Here is an 18,903-nt window from a genome sequence, read left to right on the forward strand (position 1 = left end):
GTAGAATTTAAATTGCTAAAAGATTAATAGAATTGGACAGCGTTTGTTTCCTCCTTTTCAAATTCTCTTACTGCTGTTATGTGTAGCATTTATCAAGTGTCTAGTTTCTTATGTTAGTTCATTTGAATGTCTTTAGGAGGTTTGGACAGCCTATCATGATTCTATACCTTTACAGTCTTGTCTTGAGAATTATCTATGTTACTCTGAGACTTAATTTGTAATAAACACCCTTGGACTTTGTTTCAAACTGGAGTTTCTTTGTATGGTCATGTCATACTGTTTTTTCAAACTGATTTTTTGGGTAATTGATGTCTCTGTCTCTACACACTTATGCTGGGTAAAAGATACACTGACCCAGTTGAAAGCATAATCCTGCCAAGGAATATGCTACAGCAAATCTGGTAGCAGAGTACGGTTTACTTTCATCGAGGGGAGAGACGAGACTGAGTTAGGCATAGTGCTAGGGAGGTAGTATTATTGCCATGCGACCTTCCCACTCCAAATTTGCCCACCCCAAGTTCTGTCCCATGGTTTGCTCCGAAGATTGATGATGTTCCAGCATTATTTCTGTGAAAGACAGATGTCTGAGTATTAATAGAGTTTGTGTCTGCATTGCTTTTGGCCTGAGAGTGCGGTAAAGTGTGATGTGGTGAAGTGTTTTGCGGAATTTCTGCAATTGTGTGGTTGTGGCACTTGTTGCTAAAAAATGTCGGCGGTCATGGCCTAAGATCCCGGGCTAACAAAAAGTGTAGAAAACACTGGGTTAATTTATTGTCTGCAGTAAAGTGCTTGCCGTGAGATGTTGTCGACCGTGCCAATAGTTTTCCTTGAGTAAATGTTGGTTGGTTGGTATTAAGTGAATCCTGAATGCAATCATAGGGAAATAATCAGGTTCAAATACAGAGAGTTCAAAGACCCCGAGTGCAAAATTTAAATGTGCCCCAAAGACAACCAATGCAGATATACAAGTTCTGATGGATCAGCAGAAGACAAATGTGCCCAACATAATTTAAATCAGGTTGCAAATGTAGATATAAATTAGTTTGCATCATAGTTTCCTTTAATGGATTTGAGTAATGAGGATTTTTCTGAAATTATTCAATTGGATTGTTTAGATGACAAAGACTGTATGTTAGTTGCTTCCTTAGAAGTAGATCAACATGTAGATGCAGATTTAATAGGTCACCATGTGTTGTTGCTGGTTGACACTGGGGCTACATGTTCCACTGTCAGCAGAGCAGAAGTACTAAACTTACCTCTTTTAAGAAGGACATTTCAGGTTGTAGGAGTTGCAAATAAACAACTTTCCAACCCCAGTAACAGAATCTGTCCTTGTTAAAATAGATTCCTTTGAGGATGAGCTTCAATTTGTGGTCTGCAATTCAAGTCCTCTAAGCTTTCTTGGACGTGACCTGTTGTGTAAATTAAATTGTTACATTAGTTCCACACCCCATAGAATGGTGATCCAGACAAATGATGAGGATGTGCCATGTAAAATTGTGAATTAATACCCGAGTGTCATATTGTACCCAATGTTGACATGTAATGATTTGCCCGAGGATTTAAAAAACACTGTGTCACTTGAAGTTTGGGATTTTTCAGGAAATGAGATAGGAATATTTAAAGGAGATTAACCTGTAAAAATAACAGTGAAACCAAATTAAGTGTATCTGAAAATTCCCCATATAACATAACACCCGAGACAATTGGAGGAATTACTCCCCTGATAGATGGTTTAATTGAGCAGGGTATCCTGAAAGAGCTAATGGGAAGTCCACGTAACTCTCTCATTATGTGACTGTGGAAGCCCAATGGAAAATACTGCACAGTCCAGGACCTTAGAAATGTGAACAAAATAGTTGATCCATGTTGTCCTATGGCACCGAATCCAGCAGTGATTTTATTCCAAATTCCATGTGGACCAGAGTGGTTCACCGTGATTGACCTTTGCCAAGCGTTTTTTTCCATAGTGTTGCATAAGGAGAGACAGTTTCTCTTCATGTTTCAGTTTGCCAGTTGTCTTTTGTCATGGTGCCAAGTTCCACAAGGGTATACCAGGAGTCCATCCATTTTCAACCAGATCTTGAAAAAGAATCTGGAGTCTCTTAAAATGCCCTACCATTCAGGCTTGGCCCAGTACATTGACGGCATCAAATTCTCAAGAAGCCTGTAGGAGAGATGCAATTGCCCTTTTGAATCATTTAGGAGGAAATGGACATAACGTTTACCCGACTAAATTACAGTATTGTAAGAAGGAAGCTCTCTATTTAGGTCACTACATTGAAAAAGTTGTAAGGAAGGTCTCCGGTCTCACAAGGAAGAATCTCAGCAATTCTAAAAATGAATCCCCCTACCACTCAGAAAGAAGTCAAAATGTTCATGGGAATGGTTAGCTACTGTCGTCAGTGGATCCTAACTTTTCAATTTTGGCCAAGCCTTTACATAGCCTGACACACAAGGATGTGTCAGATCCAGTACCATTGGATGACATCTACAAACATGCCTTCTTGTACTGCTGTAAGAGGGAGTGATGCCCTTCCTCAGTTTTGACTCAGTTTCATGGAAATGCAAACAGGCCTGTGGCTTATTTTTCTGACACTCTTGATCCTGTGGATTAGGCTTTACCTGGATGTTTATAGTCAGTTGATGCAGTGAGAGAGAGCATAAAACAGTGCAAAGACTTTGTTATGAGTCACCCCCTGAAAGTTTTTAGCCCCCATTTGGTGGATATATTGTTACCCCGAACCAAGACCCAGCATCTTACAAGTAAGTATTTGACCAGTTTTGAACAGGTCATCCTCACCACACTCAATGTTAATTTAAAGCATTGCACTGTGTTGAATCCAGCTAATCTATTACCTGCCCCTGTTGAAAATATAAGTGATTGTTCTGATGAGGTTGAGCATGACTGTCTTGATGTTACTGAACTGTGCATCAAGTCCAAACTTGACATTCAAGATGTTCCCCTAAAAGATTATGTCATGCTTGTAGATGGCTCCTGTTTAAGAGACAAAGATGGGACTCTGAGAGCTGGATATGCCATGTGCACAGTCTCAGGTGTGATTGAAGCTTTCTGGCTTCAGGGTGTCTCCTCTGCCCAAGTAGCTGAATTAGTTGCTCTTACAATAGCATGCTGTGTTTCCAAACAGCTGCAAGTGATGATTTTCACTGACAGTCAACATGGCTTTGGTGTTGTTCATGTCTTCAGTCAGTTGTGGTCCCTGAGAGGCTTTATGACCCCTTCTGGATCACCTATCAGAAATGGGGATAAAGTTTACAATTTGTTGAATGCATTACATTTCCCTGCTCGAATTGCGGTTGTGAGGTGTGATGAACACCACAAGTCCATAGATTATGTACCACTGGGAAATAAGTATGCAGACAAAGTGGCGAGATGCTGCACCCTTAAGCTGCTTTTCCTTTAATGGAGAATGGTGTAATGAATCAAATGATGAGACAAGTCAAAATGTTATGTTAACTGCTATTGATACATGGGAGGAAGTTAAGAGATTGCAGGAAGAAGTGACAGAGGAGGAACAGCAGAGTTGGGTTAGAGCAGGATGTGTCAAGAGAACTGAAGATGATATTTGGGGTTCAAGTGATGGAAGAGCTGTGTTACCACATAGTTTGTTACCACCCATGGCTAGACACTATCATGGACAAGATCAGGTAGATCAAGATGCAATGATTAGAACTTCTAGGCATACATGGTCTAACCCCCGGAATCAGATTGATAGCAGAAGCTGTGTGTCACAGATGTGTCACATGCCAGCAGATTAATGTAGGGAAATGTACAGCAGTCATACTGAGTCACATTTGTAGATCAGGAGGACCATTCAACAGAATGCAGTTGGACTTTTCATTACCTCTTATTTTGATGAGTTTGCACAGTATTCCAGACTGAAAGACTGGTTTACCCCCACATGAAATCATCATGGGGAGAGCTATGAGATGGCCAGCTGTGCCTGCAAATGCACTTGTAAATATTACAGATGACTTGGTACAGTATTATTGCAAAGGGCTAGCTGATGTGGTTCGTTGTATTTCTCATCAGGTTGGAGAAGCTACAGTTCAGCCACAGCAGGAGCTGTCTGCATATTATAAGGAACAGAGGTCCCTAATTAACAAAAAAGTAAATAATGCACTGGGAACAAAAGAATAATGGCGAGGTGATGTTCAATCAACTATTAAAATCACATTTATTGATGAATGTAGTAAAAATAGGTACCATCAAGGTCCCAACTTAATAATTTGAAACCCTTCTACACCCATACTGTAATCACATATGATTAATAGTGTTAGAGTGTTACAAGTCGAAGAGGTATCGATACACTTGGAATTATGGGATCATCAACAGGACAAAAACAATGCTCCCTAGGGGTAAATACACACAAATTAAACGAAGGAACCATGAAGAGAATCCTCCGTAACATTTACATAATATAGGAATCTGGCAATCTATAACCTCAGTGTCAATGTGCAAATTGGCAATCCAAAGTAATAAGGAGCCCTCTGAAGAGCGTTATCCAACAGGTAAAGGGAACTAATGAGTACCTCAATGAAAATTAATGGTGGTCATCAAGCAAGGAGTAAGAAGTGACCACGAGATGCTGAAGGTATCAACAAAGCACACCCTCCGGAAATGGCGCGAGCGGGCCAATACAGCAACAGATCCGCTATGCACTGGCTCCAGATTACCCAATTGATCAATTCTTACTGCAACATGAACACTGACAAAGTTTAATAATGTTGAATTCATAATTTTGACTGTTAAATGTGCCTTATTTGCATAAATGAATGTGCCGTTTTAATTCACTTTGCTTAGCCTAAGTGAGGCCTGTAAGGACCTGTTTCTTCACTGTGCAGACAATGTTTAATCATTCTTGCTAGCGTGAACTTTTCTTTCAGACTGAATTCTCATGAGAATGCTAGCTTGGTAATAGATGTTCTATTGTTTTACACATAGTGAGCCTGGGAACCCAACCTTGAGCACAGTACATTCAGGAACTGTGAAATTGATAATGTATACATTTGTTTCAACTCACACAGATGAGCTAAGACGGAAGCCTTTTCTCATGATGAACCTGGGAATCTACACTGATGTTACAGTCCACATCGTATGACTGATTTCCATTGGATAATTACACTTTCTACATCACGTGAAGTGATGGATGGATGAATCATCTTGCACTATGAACTTTGATACACGATTCTCCAGTTGGACTTTGATCAAATTTTTCCCCACTCTTCGCTGCTTGCTCCTTGGACTTTAAGAGGTACATTTCTCTCCACCCTGGCCCCTTTGAGATGCCTTGCTGAGACTTGGAGATTTTTCCTTGACCCAGAGAAGAAGACACTTGACCGATCTTCTGAATTGCTGATGCCTTCCCTTTTATCTTTTTGCCCCCCCCCCTTAGTAATCTGTTACCCGAGTTTTCCTGTCCAAATTCTTTTTGCCCTTTTGTGCTTTTTGCTCACATGTGTTTAGCACAGCACGTTACATGGATTTGCTAATTCGTAGTGTAAAATCTTGCCCAGGTTACTAAATTGTAGAATTTAAATTGCTAAATGATTAACAGAATTAGACAGCATTTGTTTCCTTCTTTTCAAATTTCTTACTGCTGTTATGTGTAGCATTTATCGAGTGTCTATCTACTTGATGTTAGTTCATTTGAACTTCTTTAGGATAGCCTATCATGATTCTGTACCTTTAATGTCTTGTCTTGAGAATTATCTATGTTATTCTGAGCCTTAAATTGTAATGAATACCCTAGGACTTTATTTCAGACCGGACTTGCCTTGTGTGGCCACAGTTGACATTCTGTTATTTTAAATTGATTTGTTGTGTAATTGATGTCTCTGTCTCAACACCCTTATGCTGGGTGAAATGATCCACTGACCCCCGTTTAAAGCATAATCCTGTGAAGGAATATGCTACACCACCTGTCAGCAATGTTCTTAATACAATATAGTTGTGGCATCACCAGTCACACATAACAAGAAAATGGTATCACTACTATACTGTAACCAGTTGTTGCAGTTCAATAAAGACATCACAACGCCTGGTGACAGGTCACAGAGCAGAATTACAAAATTTGAACTGCTGTATGAAGTACGAAAGGCAAACACTCTTTCCTGCTCTTATTTTCTATGACTTGTTTCCCTGAACATTAACAGTCACTAGTGGGCAAGGACACAATTATAGCAGTGTATTAATTTTTGCACTGCTGGAATGCATTACATAGACCCAAAAATCATGTTACACTACATTCTGAGTTCCAGCCATTTTGAAATTTACATTCATTAATCAGTTTAGAATAAAGTTTTGCATCAACTATTACTCTGCATTTGTGGAGTGCTTGTTTCAAGCACAGGACGAGAAATCTGGATTAAGTAGAATGTTAGTGAGTTCCCTATTCTGTGAGTGTTGGCAGAGAAAGCTTGGGACACAAGTTTGAATGTTTTGAAGCACTTGGCGTCTGGTAACTCATTCATTGATGTGGGTGTGTGGCAGATTCCCTACAGTAAGGCAAAAGATGCTGGTTGGTTGAATGTGAAGACTTCAAAGCTGACGTAAATTATGAGACTCAGAACACACATTCGCTACAAATTGTGGGCTAGACGACGGACAGCTTGGTTTAGTATTCAACGAAAAGATAAACAACAGGTTAACGGATGTTGCTCTCAAAGGCAACAAAAGATATTTACCCTTGATGGCAAATCCTCCACTTGAAAATAAACACACTACCATCGAGCTCGATATCTGACGCAAAATCTAATTTAAAGCTGATTGGTGTGAGTCACCTTGAGAACGGCTGAATAGCAGAATGTGGTGTATTATGAATGATTCGTGCTTTTATGTGGTGAATTGCAGCGGTCCAAAAATCAACACACCACTGTAATCGTCTCCTTGTCATAGAGAAAAGAGCAGGAAAGTTTGTGTCCTTTTTGGTCGTTTTGTACACCTGTGACCTGTGCTTCACACTGGCTGTGACATCTCTACTGAACTGTAACAACTGGTTGCAGCAGAGTGGCGATGTCTTGAAACTACACTGCAGCACTTTTAACTGAAATAAAATAGTTTTAGTACTGCTGCCACGTGGGACTGAATGAACAAGTTGGCATTGATAGGTACATTAAGGATTGTTCATGGTGATGACTGGCGAAGGGTGGCCTCCTAAAGATGTAGACCAGGTTCTTGAAAGCGATGTTTCCAGTGAGGTATCAATCATCAGGAGCTTTGATAGAGTTGATTTCAAGTCTTACTGGTCCACATCCACTCATCAAGGCAAAACACAGAGAGTTGGTAAGATTGGGACATGATAGCGTTTAACATTTGAGGTTTCTCAGCAAAATTGCAGACTTTCACACCACAGCTCCGAGATAGTCCAATACTTGACAGCATAAAAATGTAAAAAACAAGGGGTGAGTAGATCAGAGCTCTGTGACATTACATAGAGATCAAACTCAATGGTTGGTATGTTGTCCTGCAATTCTGAAGTTCACTTTATAGTTAGAAAATATTTGTTCCATTCTTTATCTAGATTACCTGTAAGGCAAAAACGAATTTAACTCGATGAATAACGCAATGGTATGATGTTTTCTTTGGATTATAGCTATCATGATATATCTTGTGAACGTACTCACTACAACTAATACTCAACACCTATATGGGTGTCTACTTAAAGATACAGGGCCAGCACCTTTTTTTAATTCACTCTTTTCTCTTCGGTTTCTGGATTTCCCGATGGTATTTCTGCATGATACTTCTGTTATTCTTAATTACTTTTCTTATCATCTAGTTTTATAACTAATAATTACATCTTTACATCCTTCACAATTTGTTGACCAGGCTAGCGGACTATAGCTTATTCAAGATCACTATTTTCACCTTTTCTTTGGATTGCATCAAATCTCGCACCAAATGGAGTGTACTCTTGCATGACTTTCATCACCATTTCACTTTTGGATTTATGACATCTCCTTTTCCTGATCCATTATCTTCTATTATTTACAGCCTTGAAAAAGCCCTAGGTGAACACACCACATGGGGCGAAACACTTGTCCATAGAACGCCGCGATTTTGTTTTCGGAGATCTAGCCTAGGATTCTTACCTCAGGGATTCAGATTACCTATAATGCAAAAACGAATTTAACTCAATGAATAACGCAATGCCTTGAAAAAGAAGCCCTAGGTGAACACACCACATGGGGTGAAACACGTGTCGGCTGTTTGTTCTTATCATTCTCAGACCAATCTCCCTGCTTGGAATTATTAACTTCACTGGAATAAAATATTAGAAACTGCTTGGATTATCGTTTGTTTACAACTCCAAATCTTACTACATCTCCAAAAAAAGAATAAAGTGGGTTCTCAATTTTTTTTGTGTCTCTTGATAATCTTTATTGGGGTGAAGTGGTCCAAGCCCCCACCTGATTACCCACTGTTCAAATGTACCAATTTGGGCAATTATTTTAAGGAAGGACGATTTGGACCCTAGTGATTTATGTTTGAATAAAGTGGGGTGGTCTGGCTGCACAGGCTGGTTTGATAAGGAGTGTATGAGGGCAAAGAGAGATGTCTCACGGGCCTTAATACAGCATCATGATAGCAGCACTAGTGAAGAGGAGTTTATAGAGTGCAGAAGTAACTGCAAGTGCCTTCTGGCTGCCAAGAAACAGCTGCACCAAAATACTCTGTGGGGAGACTTGAGGCCGCAGATGGGAATAATTCTAACAAATTCTGGGAACTGGTAGCCAGAGTGAAGAAGGAGGATGAAGAATGTGGTAGAAACTTGTATAGGCCCAAATGTTTCTGTCCATCATTTCAGCACCCTTTATAGTACTGCTCTGGTTGATTCTTCAGATTCCACGTAGATTCAAGATGCCCTGTCTATCGCTCCCAATGCAATAGAGATACTAATCCCCAAAGTAATTAGAGCATTGGGCGCTATGAAGAAGCATAAGGCTCTTGGCCCTGATTTGGTGCCTGTGGACCTTTATTGTGAGGCATGTCAATACTGGGCAAGACTCCTCACTAAGCTGTTTAATGCAGCCCTTGGGGGAATGTGGTACCCCAGTCCTGGTGTTCTGCCACTATTGTCCCGATCTACAAGAAGGGCGATCGAGGAAGCCCTGCTCTCTATTGGCTGATCTTCCTCCTACATGGAGCCGGAAGGTTTTAGGGAAAGTTCAGCTTAATTGCTTGCAGGAATGGGCTGATGCCCAGGATGTGCTGACAGAAGTGCATGCTGGCTTTTGGTCTTGGGTGGGAACTATCAACCAGGCCATTCAACTCTATGTGCTTTCATACAAATTACAGTAATAAGGAGGTCCTCTTTGTACTTGATCTTTATAGTCTTTAAAGCCACCTTTGACTCAGTGGACAGGGCACACTATGGAAGTCACACCTGGGCCTAGGGGCTGAAGCTTCCCTAGTGAAAGCTATAGCGGCATTACACTCAGTCATATAACACGCCTAGAGTGGGATATGGGATGGGTCGGGAGTGTTCAGATCCCTTCCAGGTTCAAAAGGGCATCCGGCAACCCTGTGTCCTGGCACCTTTACCTTGTAGCCTTTTCCTGAATTACGTGGTTCACTACCTCCTAGAAGAACAGTTAGATATTCCTGTTGTAGCTGGCAGGAGGGCCCCATTATTAATATTTGCAGGTGACACAGTGCTTATGGCACGCACAGAAAATGCAGCTCATGGATTACTTGATCATTTTGTAAAATACTGTGGGGAAAAATCACTGATCATTAATTGTAGTAAGACCATGGGGATCACTTTGCGGCCATCCCCTCACCTCCGACAGAAGTTAGTGATCAATGATTCGCCAATTGATACCATTAAGCACTTCGATTATCTGGGTGTGCGGTTCTCGAATGATCTAAACTGGGGTAACCAGGTACGGAAGGCAGCCATAGTTTTTAAACAAGCAGCGGGGGAAATATTGAAGTTCAATTTTAAGGTTGGAGCTAGAAGTATCAGTACCATCTTGAAAATATACGCCCAGAAGGCAGTGGTTGCAGCACTTTATGGGGCAGAGCTCTGGGGATATGCAAACACCAGTGTGCTACAAGTAGCTGAGAATAAATTCTTGAGAACCCTACAGGGGTTAGGGCTGGAAACCCCTTTGAAGGCTCTATTTGCAGAGCTCAGCCTGATGCTAGAATTAGCAGCCCATAGGCCAGTGCTATATTGGGTAAGGTAAGTACGCAATTCTAAGGCAGCAGTGTATTTGGAAACCCATGAAGAGGCCACGTGAGTGGCTGATCAGGGGAACACTCATGGGGACACACGTTAGGAAGATCCTGGAAAATCTTCATCTAGAGGCACTGTGGCAGAGTCAATCGGGACACTGTGAGCCACGTAAAAGATCAGTACAGAGAATTTAATAGAATAAGGGTGTTCCAGGAACTCAGGCTCGAGACAATTACAAACTATTACTTTAACAACACCTATGACCCCGCCCCTCCTGATTATCTGGATTTGTTGCACCCTGAGTTGAAGCGCTCGCTGTATCTAAAGTACAGGCTGGGTGTGTTGCCTTTAAGAGGCTACTGGCACGCACCCGCAGGCTGGCGGCTGGATTGGAGTACTGTGACTGTAGCCCTGGGGTGGTAGACAATGTTGCTCATTTTATCCTATAAAGGTTTCTGTAAGAAATTTGAAGCAGCTCGGCGTCGGTGGCTCTGCCCCCTTTTTAAATCTAATGGGGTGAGTTATACCACAACTGCATTAGTACTTTGCACAAGGCTGGGTAAGATCAATGCACATAATGTGGTAGCCTCATGTATGGGCTGCTTGGCCCTGTCTGAGGGAATTACCAGCTGAATTGGGGCTAACTGAATTATAAGATCTTTCTAGGGCCTCATGACCCTTCGCGAGATGGAATTGTCTGCTCCCATTTAAACAAATGGGGTTGGCTTTAATAGCTCTATCTGATGCCATGGTGCAATAATACTGCTGTATGTATGTTATTATTAATAGTTTTACGCACAAGCACTTTTTCTTGCCCCCCTTGTAAAGTCCTGGTACTGCTGGGGGTTGACTCTGCAACTGTAATGTCTTTTAATTAACGATTGTTGGTTTTATATATAATTTAAAGTTTATTGTTATGTACATTGTTATATATCATTGTAAGGCGTATTGCTGAAACAATCAATAAATTATTAGAACTATCAACCCTACATATATGGAAATGCAATTATCTTGTCTCTAAACATCAGTTTATCAGTTTCTGAAAATATACATATTTTGCTATCAAATAGATGTTATTGGTTTAGCTACACCCCATAAATCATCCAACACAAAATCTTGTCCCTTTCTGAAAACAAGAATGTTTTTGCTTCACAATACAACATTTGTTTTCACTTAAGAAATGTTTGGTCCCCAAATGCCAACTTGCCATTTTCATGATGTACTCACATATAGAAGATTCTCTCATTGACAGATTCTTCCTTACATGCAAAGGGTGGCCACCAAATATCAAGGGAGCTCACAATATGGGAAGATTGGCCACTGTTATGCAGGTGCTGTACACTATAATGCCAAAGAGGCATGTATTATGTTAGACGTGGGTATCACTGTTCTAGGAGTTGTAACGATTATGCCACTATTATAGCAGCAGACTTCAAGGCCAGGATGATTAAAATATGTCTAGAAAGGTTATTGTGCTATTATGTTATTATGCCAGAAGCACTATTAAGAAAAGGGATGTCACTATTATACCCAGAATGGCCACCTTTGCGCCAGCGATAACCCCCACAGTCCGATGATGATGATATGGTAGATTTTGCTGATTCCAAAGTGGATAATAGAAAGTAGGTTGGCTTTGAGGGGGAAGTGGTTTTGAAAGGGTATGCAAGTCAAATACCATATTGCCGACATCCATTCTTGACACAGAGGTTGAACGATGGTGCACAGGTCTGAAATTGCAATAAGGGGAAGTCTAATTTGGAGAATGCTGCTTACAGCACCTTAAATTATGGCACATTACATGGGGATGGTACGCTGCAGAGCATGGGGTGAAATAGGGGGTTTGCATGGTTCTAGCGGAAAGAACTGGGACTTGCCACTCATGCTGTAAGGCTGTGAGTTTGGAATGTGGAGGTAGTGTTGCTTGGTTGATCAGATTGAAAATCTGCAGCAGTAGCCAGCAGCAGTCGCCAGCATCCAGTAGAGTGGCAGTCTCTCTGCTTTATTAAGGCTTTAAGGAAGGAGGGTGTTGGGAGTGGCAATAGGAGATTAAAATTGGCTGGCAATAGAATTTTTAACCCATCCCCAAAAAAGGGTAGTTCTCGGACAGGGCAGCAGTTGGAGAGCTCTGGTCAGCTTAAGGGCAAGGTATGGTATCTTGAACCTAAGATTGAATAGTAACTTGAAGACAGTGATTTGAAGTGGGTTCATGCATACAGAGTGTATATATAATCATTAGAGCACATACCAATTTTCACAGATATAATGCGAGTAAAAGAAGAATGATGCAATGATTTGATGAGAGTGAAATGGCAGAGGGGTATAGAGAGAGACCTCGAGCCTCTGGTTCACCACATTTTAATTTGTTCGAGAACAAAACACCCATTCTGATTTTTTATCAGGGGGAGAGAGGGAGAAGGAGAAAGGGGAGTTAGAGTGCACCTTACAACTCACAGAAGTTATTTAGGGTGGTTCTGGACTAAACCCAAGTCGTTTTTCTGGAAGTATGGGCAATGCTGTTGTACATTTTGCTAATTTTTGGAGTTGTGTGAGGTCTTCAGTTGTTTGTTGTTTCATCTTATAGTGTCCAGTTTGAATGATTTTGAATGTGCTCTACCTCACAATGGTTGCACCAAGAAAAACACTGGTCCATTGCTTTCATTTTGATGTTTGAGGCATAAGATTGCCCATTGTGGAAAGAGCAATGGAGCTGTATTGGGTGACTGCCAAGTCCATTTTAGTAGCAGGAGAAATTGACGGTAGAGAAGGAACAACTGCTTCTTTCAAGGGGGCTAGGGAGAGTTCTTTGAAGGAACGTGAAATGCATTTTAGTGGTTTGGGTTATCTTCAATGTGCAGGAGTTACACAAGTGCTAAATAAGGGAAGTGGGTAATGGTTGGATCCGCATATATAATCGGATTTGCATAAAGGTTAGTTTTAGGAGAGGGAAACACTATTGTAGTTTGAAATCACAAGTAGATATGCTGGTGGTGACGAGGTGCAGGTAAAAAGATAAACTACTGGACACAGAAGGTGGTAGGTTAGGTGAAAATAAACAGTTATTTCCGCTGAGGTAGGAAGTATATCAACTGATGCACAAAGGATGGGAAAGTAGTCTGTTCTTACAAAGGACTCTAAGATCACCACTAACTTTGTGGGCTGAATTGTAGGTTATTGGAGTTTAGCAAGAAAAATAGATCTAGAATTGGATGGTACATATAGAAAGGTGACATCAATTGTGTGTTGGAAGTGAATTGGCTTCCTGTATCAGAAACTATACATGAACATTCAATACTTAGTACACATTTACCACCGGTAAGCTCTCACTTGGGAGGTAAAACCTGTCAATGGAGTGACGTCCCAAGATTAGAAAGAAATGCATCACATTAACCATCTACTGAAATCACTGTTGCTGCATGAATGACCATCCTCATCCTACCGGCTGTACTCTGTTGATATTCTTCGATGATCTTCACTAATCCTTTATCAACATTCTCACACTTTTTCTTTAGGAAGTCTAAGTTCTTTTCCCCGAGGATTCCCTTCTTCTCCATTCCCACAAACATTTCCAGCATGGTCTGTGCAGAGAAAAGTATTGTAACAAGATGAAGAAATTAACCACGAGTTGCAAAATTCATTCTTCACTCACTTTTTGTGTTGCTCCATTATACGTTTTTTCCATGTGTACCTCAGTTCTACATTTCTGCTGCAGACAAATAAAGGTTTATTTTCCACGCAAAATGTATCTACAATATTATTTCTTTGGACGTGAACTTCTGGAGACCCTCAAAACACCCAGCACCTCATGAGCAGACAAATAACCTATTTTTGTGCTATTGACAAATACTGAAATTAACATGTTTCGGTACAGAGAGATAAAGAGATCTGTTTAGGATTTTTCAGACTTACAGAGTCTTAGTTGTCAAACACGAGGAATTGTGCTTGACCCTAGGTATTATTGTTCTGAAGGTCATGTCTTATCAACTACACCATGTGATCCTTTCTAATTGCTCCTCAAAGAGTTACTTAAAAACGTTTTTCACAATGCTAAAACCAAGGTGCCAGGATACATGAACACCACAGCAGAGAGAGTGGGGTATCTGCATGGGCGGACCCTGTAGTGACGGCCAGTGCCTCATTGTGTGTGGCTGGTTGTGTACCAGGAAGAGAGTGGCTGAGTATTAACATTGGACTTGATTAATGTGTGTCATGAGGAGCTTGGTATGGTCCACTAATCCTGTGTGTCCGGTTGACTACAGTTCTATATAAATACTTCTTACTCCAGCAAACAAATATTTTTTAACCATTCAGCATTGCCTTCAGGACTCTTCCAGATATCTTTAACCTAAATTTCACTTTTCATTTAATTTATTTCTTGTTTATACTCACAACTGATTTTTTATGGCTGAATTCACAGAGGATATGTCTTAATCAGTCACATCAGTGCATTTGAGACTACATCTCTTTAGGATTAACCTCATTTATCACCTTACTACATTATGGAATGCCAGTAACAATACCCGTGCCTTTCCACACCCCAAAAATACTGTCACTAAATGTTCTTTAGCAGAATAATGTGAATTTCACGGATTAACTTTGTAAAAATATATGTTTTAAAAAAAAATATACGCTAAGTACAATGATATAAAGGCGACTCAGAAAGGACATGTGATAAAGGCATCTTGATACAGAGAATTTGTAGAAAATAACTTAGTTTACAATATTGTATCAAAAATCTGCTCTAAATCCCTTCACGGATATATACATTCTAAGCAGAGTAACAGAAGGGGGGTACTTAAGGAATCGTGTACGTTTGTGAATTGCTCACGTGCTGTATTTCTATGCGTAAAGATGCAGAGAAGAGTGTGTCGTGCGCTTTTTATTGTGAGGAAGACATTGAGGCTTAAAACGTCTGACATGAGATATTTTAGCATTGTGATGGCAGATGATAAAGCTTGAAAACTGGGAGATGTTCTTAGGTAGACGTTGGTAGATATGAAGCTGGCATGGTATGGCTTCGAGGACAATGAGAGGGGCAGAGAAAATGATTCTATGATTAAGAAAGCGGACATAGCATGACAGTAAGTAATACAGCTTTTTAGATCATGCATGTGGGGTACAGAGTTCACTCGGCAAATAACGCTGGTTGATGTTTTTAATACTAAGGGGGCTGGCAGCGTGACACAAATGATAGTGTAGTTGCAGAGAAGGTTACAAAATATTTTTATATGATTGAGTGCATGCCAGAAGTGCAGAACATAAAAGCAAACGTTCCAGCTGCATAACTGCTAATAATGCAGATAACATGAGACATCCAGACATTATAAACATCTAGTATGCGAACAATGGACGACATGGAGATTCTAGGTCTCAAACAGATTGTGGTGGGGCCCACCTATTTGGCAGGTCACACCTTAGATTTGATCTATACTAATTCCTGAGCTTAGGTGTGAACCCCCATTACCTCTTCTTTGGTCAGATCACTACCTGATTAATTTTCAGATTCCCAAGGCTAATGAGCTTTAAGGCCCGTATTTATACTCCGTTTGCGCCGAATTAGCGTCGTTTTTTTCGACGCAAATTCGGCGCAAAACTAACGCCATATTTATACTTTGCCGTTAGACGCGTCTAGCGCCAAAGTATGGGCAAATAGCGTCATTTTTTTGCGTGAACGCTTTCCTTGCGTTAATGAGATGCAAGGAAGGCGTTCCCGTCTAAAAAAATGACGGCGACGCAAATGCGTTGTATTTATACTCCCGGGCAAAAATCACGCCCGGGAGTGGGCGGGTCAAAAAACCCCGCATTTGCGCCACTTTTTAACGCCTGGGTCAGGGTAGGCGTTAAGGGGCCTGTGGGCTCAAAATGAGCCCACAGGTGCCCTCCCATGCCCCCAGGGACACCCCTGCCACCCTTGCCCACCCCAGGAGGACACCCAAGGATGGAGGGACCCATCCCAGGGACATTCAGGTAAGTTCAGGTAAGTATAATTTTTAATTTGTTTTAATTTTTTTTGGTGGCATAGGGGGGCCTTATTTGTGCCCTCCTACATGCCACTATGCCCAATGACCATGCCCAGGGGACATAAGTCCCCTGGGCATGGCCATTGGGCAAGGGGGCATGACTCCTGTCTTTACTAAGACAGGAGTCATTTAAATGGCGTCTGGGCGTCGAAAATAATGGCGCAAATCGGGTTGAGGCGATTTTTTTGCCTCAACCTGACTTGCCCCATTTTAAGACGCCCTAACGCCATTTTCCCCCTACGCCGGCGCTGCCTGGTCTACGTGGTTTTTTTCCACGCACACCAGGCAGCGCCGGTCTGCTAGCGCCGGCTAACGCCATTCCATAAATACGGCGCCCGCATGGCGCTTCAGAATGGCGTTAGACGGCACTAAATTTTTTGACGCTAAACTGCGTTAGCGCAGTTTAGCGTCAAAAAGTATAAATATGGGCCTAAATATTTAAAAGAGTGACTAGATAGGCTAAGAGACAATGGAAACTTATCATTTTGGCCTCTTTACCAAAGGCGTATCTTCTGTCTGAGCTTCCTAGTAACCCCAATTCGAATGTTGCTCGGGAAATGTTCACGATTCTTTTTCCCAGGGTCTAGATCAAATCACCCCCCCCCCCTTAATGAGGCACTAGCCACCTCTAATAAAAAATGCCCCTTGGTTTTCGCCGATTTAAGGCTGGAAAAATCCAAGTGTGAAAGATTAGAAAGGCAATGGCAAAAAACTAAATACACTTCAGACATAGAAGAACTTAAATCTGTGCTCAAGAGTTACCTTAACAACATTAAAAAGGCCTGAAGAAATGTTATAACTAATGAAATTGAGCAAGCAGGAAATTACACAAAAGTTCTCTTCAAAACTCTCAATGATTTTATCAGTCCTCCTGCCTGTGTGTGTTCCATCCGGGCTAGCCAATTGTTTTGAAGAGAAAATAAATATTATCTATGCAAAATTTCCTGTAACCCAGAGCGAGCCAGATAATCTTCTTGACTTTAGTCTGCCTTCTGCCAGGGCTACTTTTTATCTGGACCGTTTAGTACACTGCACCATAGAACAGTTCAAGGGCTTTTAGAATCGGCCAAATCAGGATCCCCACTGGACATGTGCCCCCCCAGTATTATGGCAAGTCTTTCTAGCTCAATCGTTCCCTCCATCATGTCCCTCTTCAACTTCTCCATTGACTCCGCCTCTGTCCCCATGGCCTGGAAAGATGCCGAAGTGTGTCCTATTTTAAAGGAACCTAATGCTAACCCAGGATATCCCTCAAATTAACAACCGGTCTCGCTGCGCCCTCTCCTATGCAAAATCTTTGAGAACATCATAAACAAGCAGCTTTCTGTATTTCTGGAAGAGCATAGGCTCCTTGATCCCCCTCAATCGGTATTCAGAGCATTCCACAGTACAAAGACTGTGTTATTTGCAGTCTCTGACACCATTAGACTATTCCTTGATGTGGGCACTCCAGGGATGCTTGTACTTTTGGATCTGTCTGCAGCCTTCAACATGGTCTTGCACGATAAACTAGTTTGCAGGCTGTATGACACAAGGGTCTATGGCAATGCACTTCAGTGGTTCACTGATTTTTTGAAAGATTGTACTCAAACCATCTCTTTGAATCTCTGTAGGAAGCTGGCTCTGTATGTACTATCCGAAAGTGAAAGATAGTGTGCACAGAGTCCAGCGGTTTCCCTTAGAGGTTGATAGTGGCAATAATAGATAATACTAATGCTCTACTTGTGGTAGTGTGGTCTAGAAGTTAGGCTTATCAGAGGGTAGTGTTAAGCATTTGCTGTACACACACAGGCAATAAATGAGAACACACACTCAAAGACTTAACTCCAGGTCAAAAGGTTTTTATATAGAAAAAATTATTTTCCTAATTTATTTTAGAACCACAGGATTCAATTGCACGTCAGTACATAAATTGTGAGGTACTTGGCATAGGTAAATATAGAACTTTGAATCAAAACAGTATTGTACACAGTTTAGCATAAAATGGCAATAAGCTATTTTAAAAGTGGACACTGCAAAATTCAACAGTTCCTGGGGGCGGTAAGTAAAGGTTAGTTTGTCAGGTAAGTAAAGCACTTACAAGTTCAGTCTCCGGGACATAGGCAGCCCACCGTTGGGGGTTCAAGTCAACCCCAAACACCCAGCACCAGCAACACAGGTCCAGTCAGGTGCAGAGGTCAAAGAGGGGCCCAAATAACATAGGCGCCCATGGAGACCAGGGGTGCCCTGGTTCCAGTCTGCTAGCAGGTAAGTACCTGCATCCTCGGGGAGCAGACCAGGGGAGTTTTGTAGAGCATTGGGGGGGTCCCAAACAGGCACACAAAATACACCCTCAGCGGCACAGGGGCGGCCAGATGCAGTGTGCAAACAAGGCATCGGGTTTTGTATTGAAATCAATGGAGGGAACGGGGGGTCACTCTGGTGATGCAGGCAGGGCACAGGGGAGCTTCTCGGGCCAGCCACTGACTGGGCAAAGATGAGGGCCGCCTGCTGATCACTCCTGAACAGGTAGTTGGTTCCTCTCAAGCCTGGGGGCTGCAGGTGCAGTGCTTCTTCCAGGCATCTGGATCTTTGTTACCGGGCAGTCATGGTCAGGGGGGTTCTCTGGATTCTCTCTGCAGGCGTCATCGTGGGGGTGCAGGGAGGTCGTCTCAGGGTGGACACATCATTGGAGTTGCCCG

General features: G+C 41.7%; 2 protein-coding genes across 3 annotated transcripts in view; one reads left to right on the plus strand and one right to left on the minus strand.

The window, feature by feature from the left end:
* FLACC1 (flagellum associated containing coiled-coil domains 1) overlaps positions 1-11,188 on the plus strand; it is a 245,081-nt gene extending 233,893 nt beyond the window's left edge. The window contains exon 16 of the mRNA XM_069226071.1: positions 5,050-11,188. The gene's annotated coding sequence lies outside the window, so the exon portion shown is untranslated. The remainder of the gene's footprint in view (positions 1-5,049) is intronic.
* CASP8 (caspase 8) overlaps positions 1-18,903 on the minus strand; it is a 127,863-nt gene that overhangs the window by 39,280 nt on the left and 69,680 nt on the right. The window contains exon 4 of one of the 2 annotated variants that reach the window (XM_069226069.1): positions 13,642-13,780. The exons of the other annotated variant lie outside the window; for it this stretch is intronic. Within the exon in view, the coding sequence (XP_069082170.1) occupies positions 13,642-13,780 (139 nt within the window). The remainder of the gene's footprint in view (positions 1-13,641; positions 13,781-18,903) is intronic. 2 annotated transcript variants of the gene reach the window in all.

The sequence above is a fragment of the Pleurodeles waltl genome, chromosome 3_1, assembly GCF_031143425.1.
Source record: "Pleurodeles waltl isolate 20211129_DDA chromosome 3_1, aPleWal1.hap1.20221129, whole genome shotgun sequence".
Taxonomy (NCBI): domain Eukaryota; kingdom Metazoa; phylum Chordata; class Amphibia; order Caudata; family Salamandridae; genus Pleurodeles; species Pleurodeles waltl.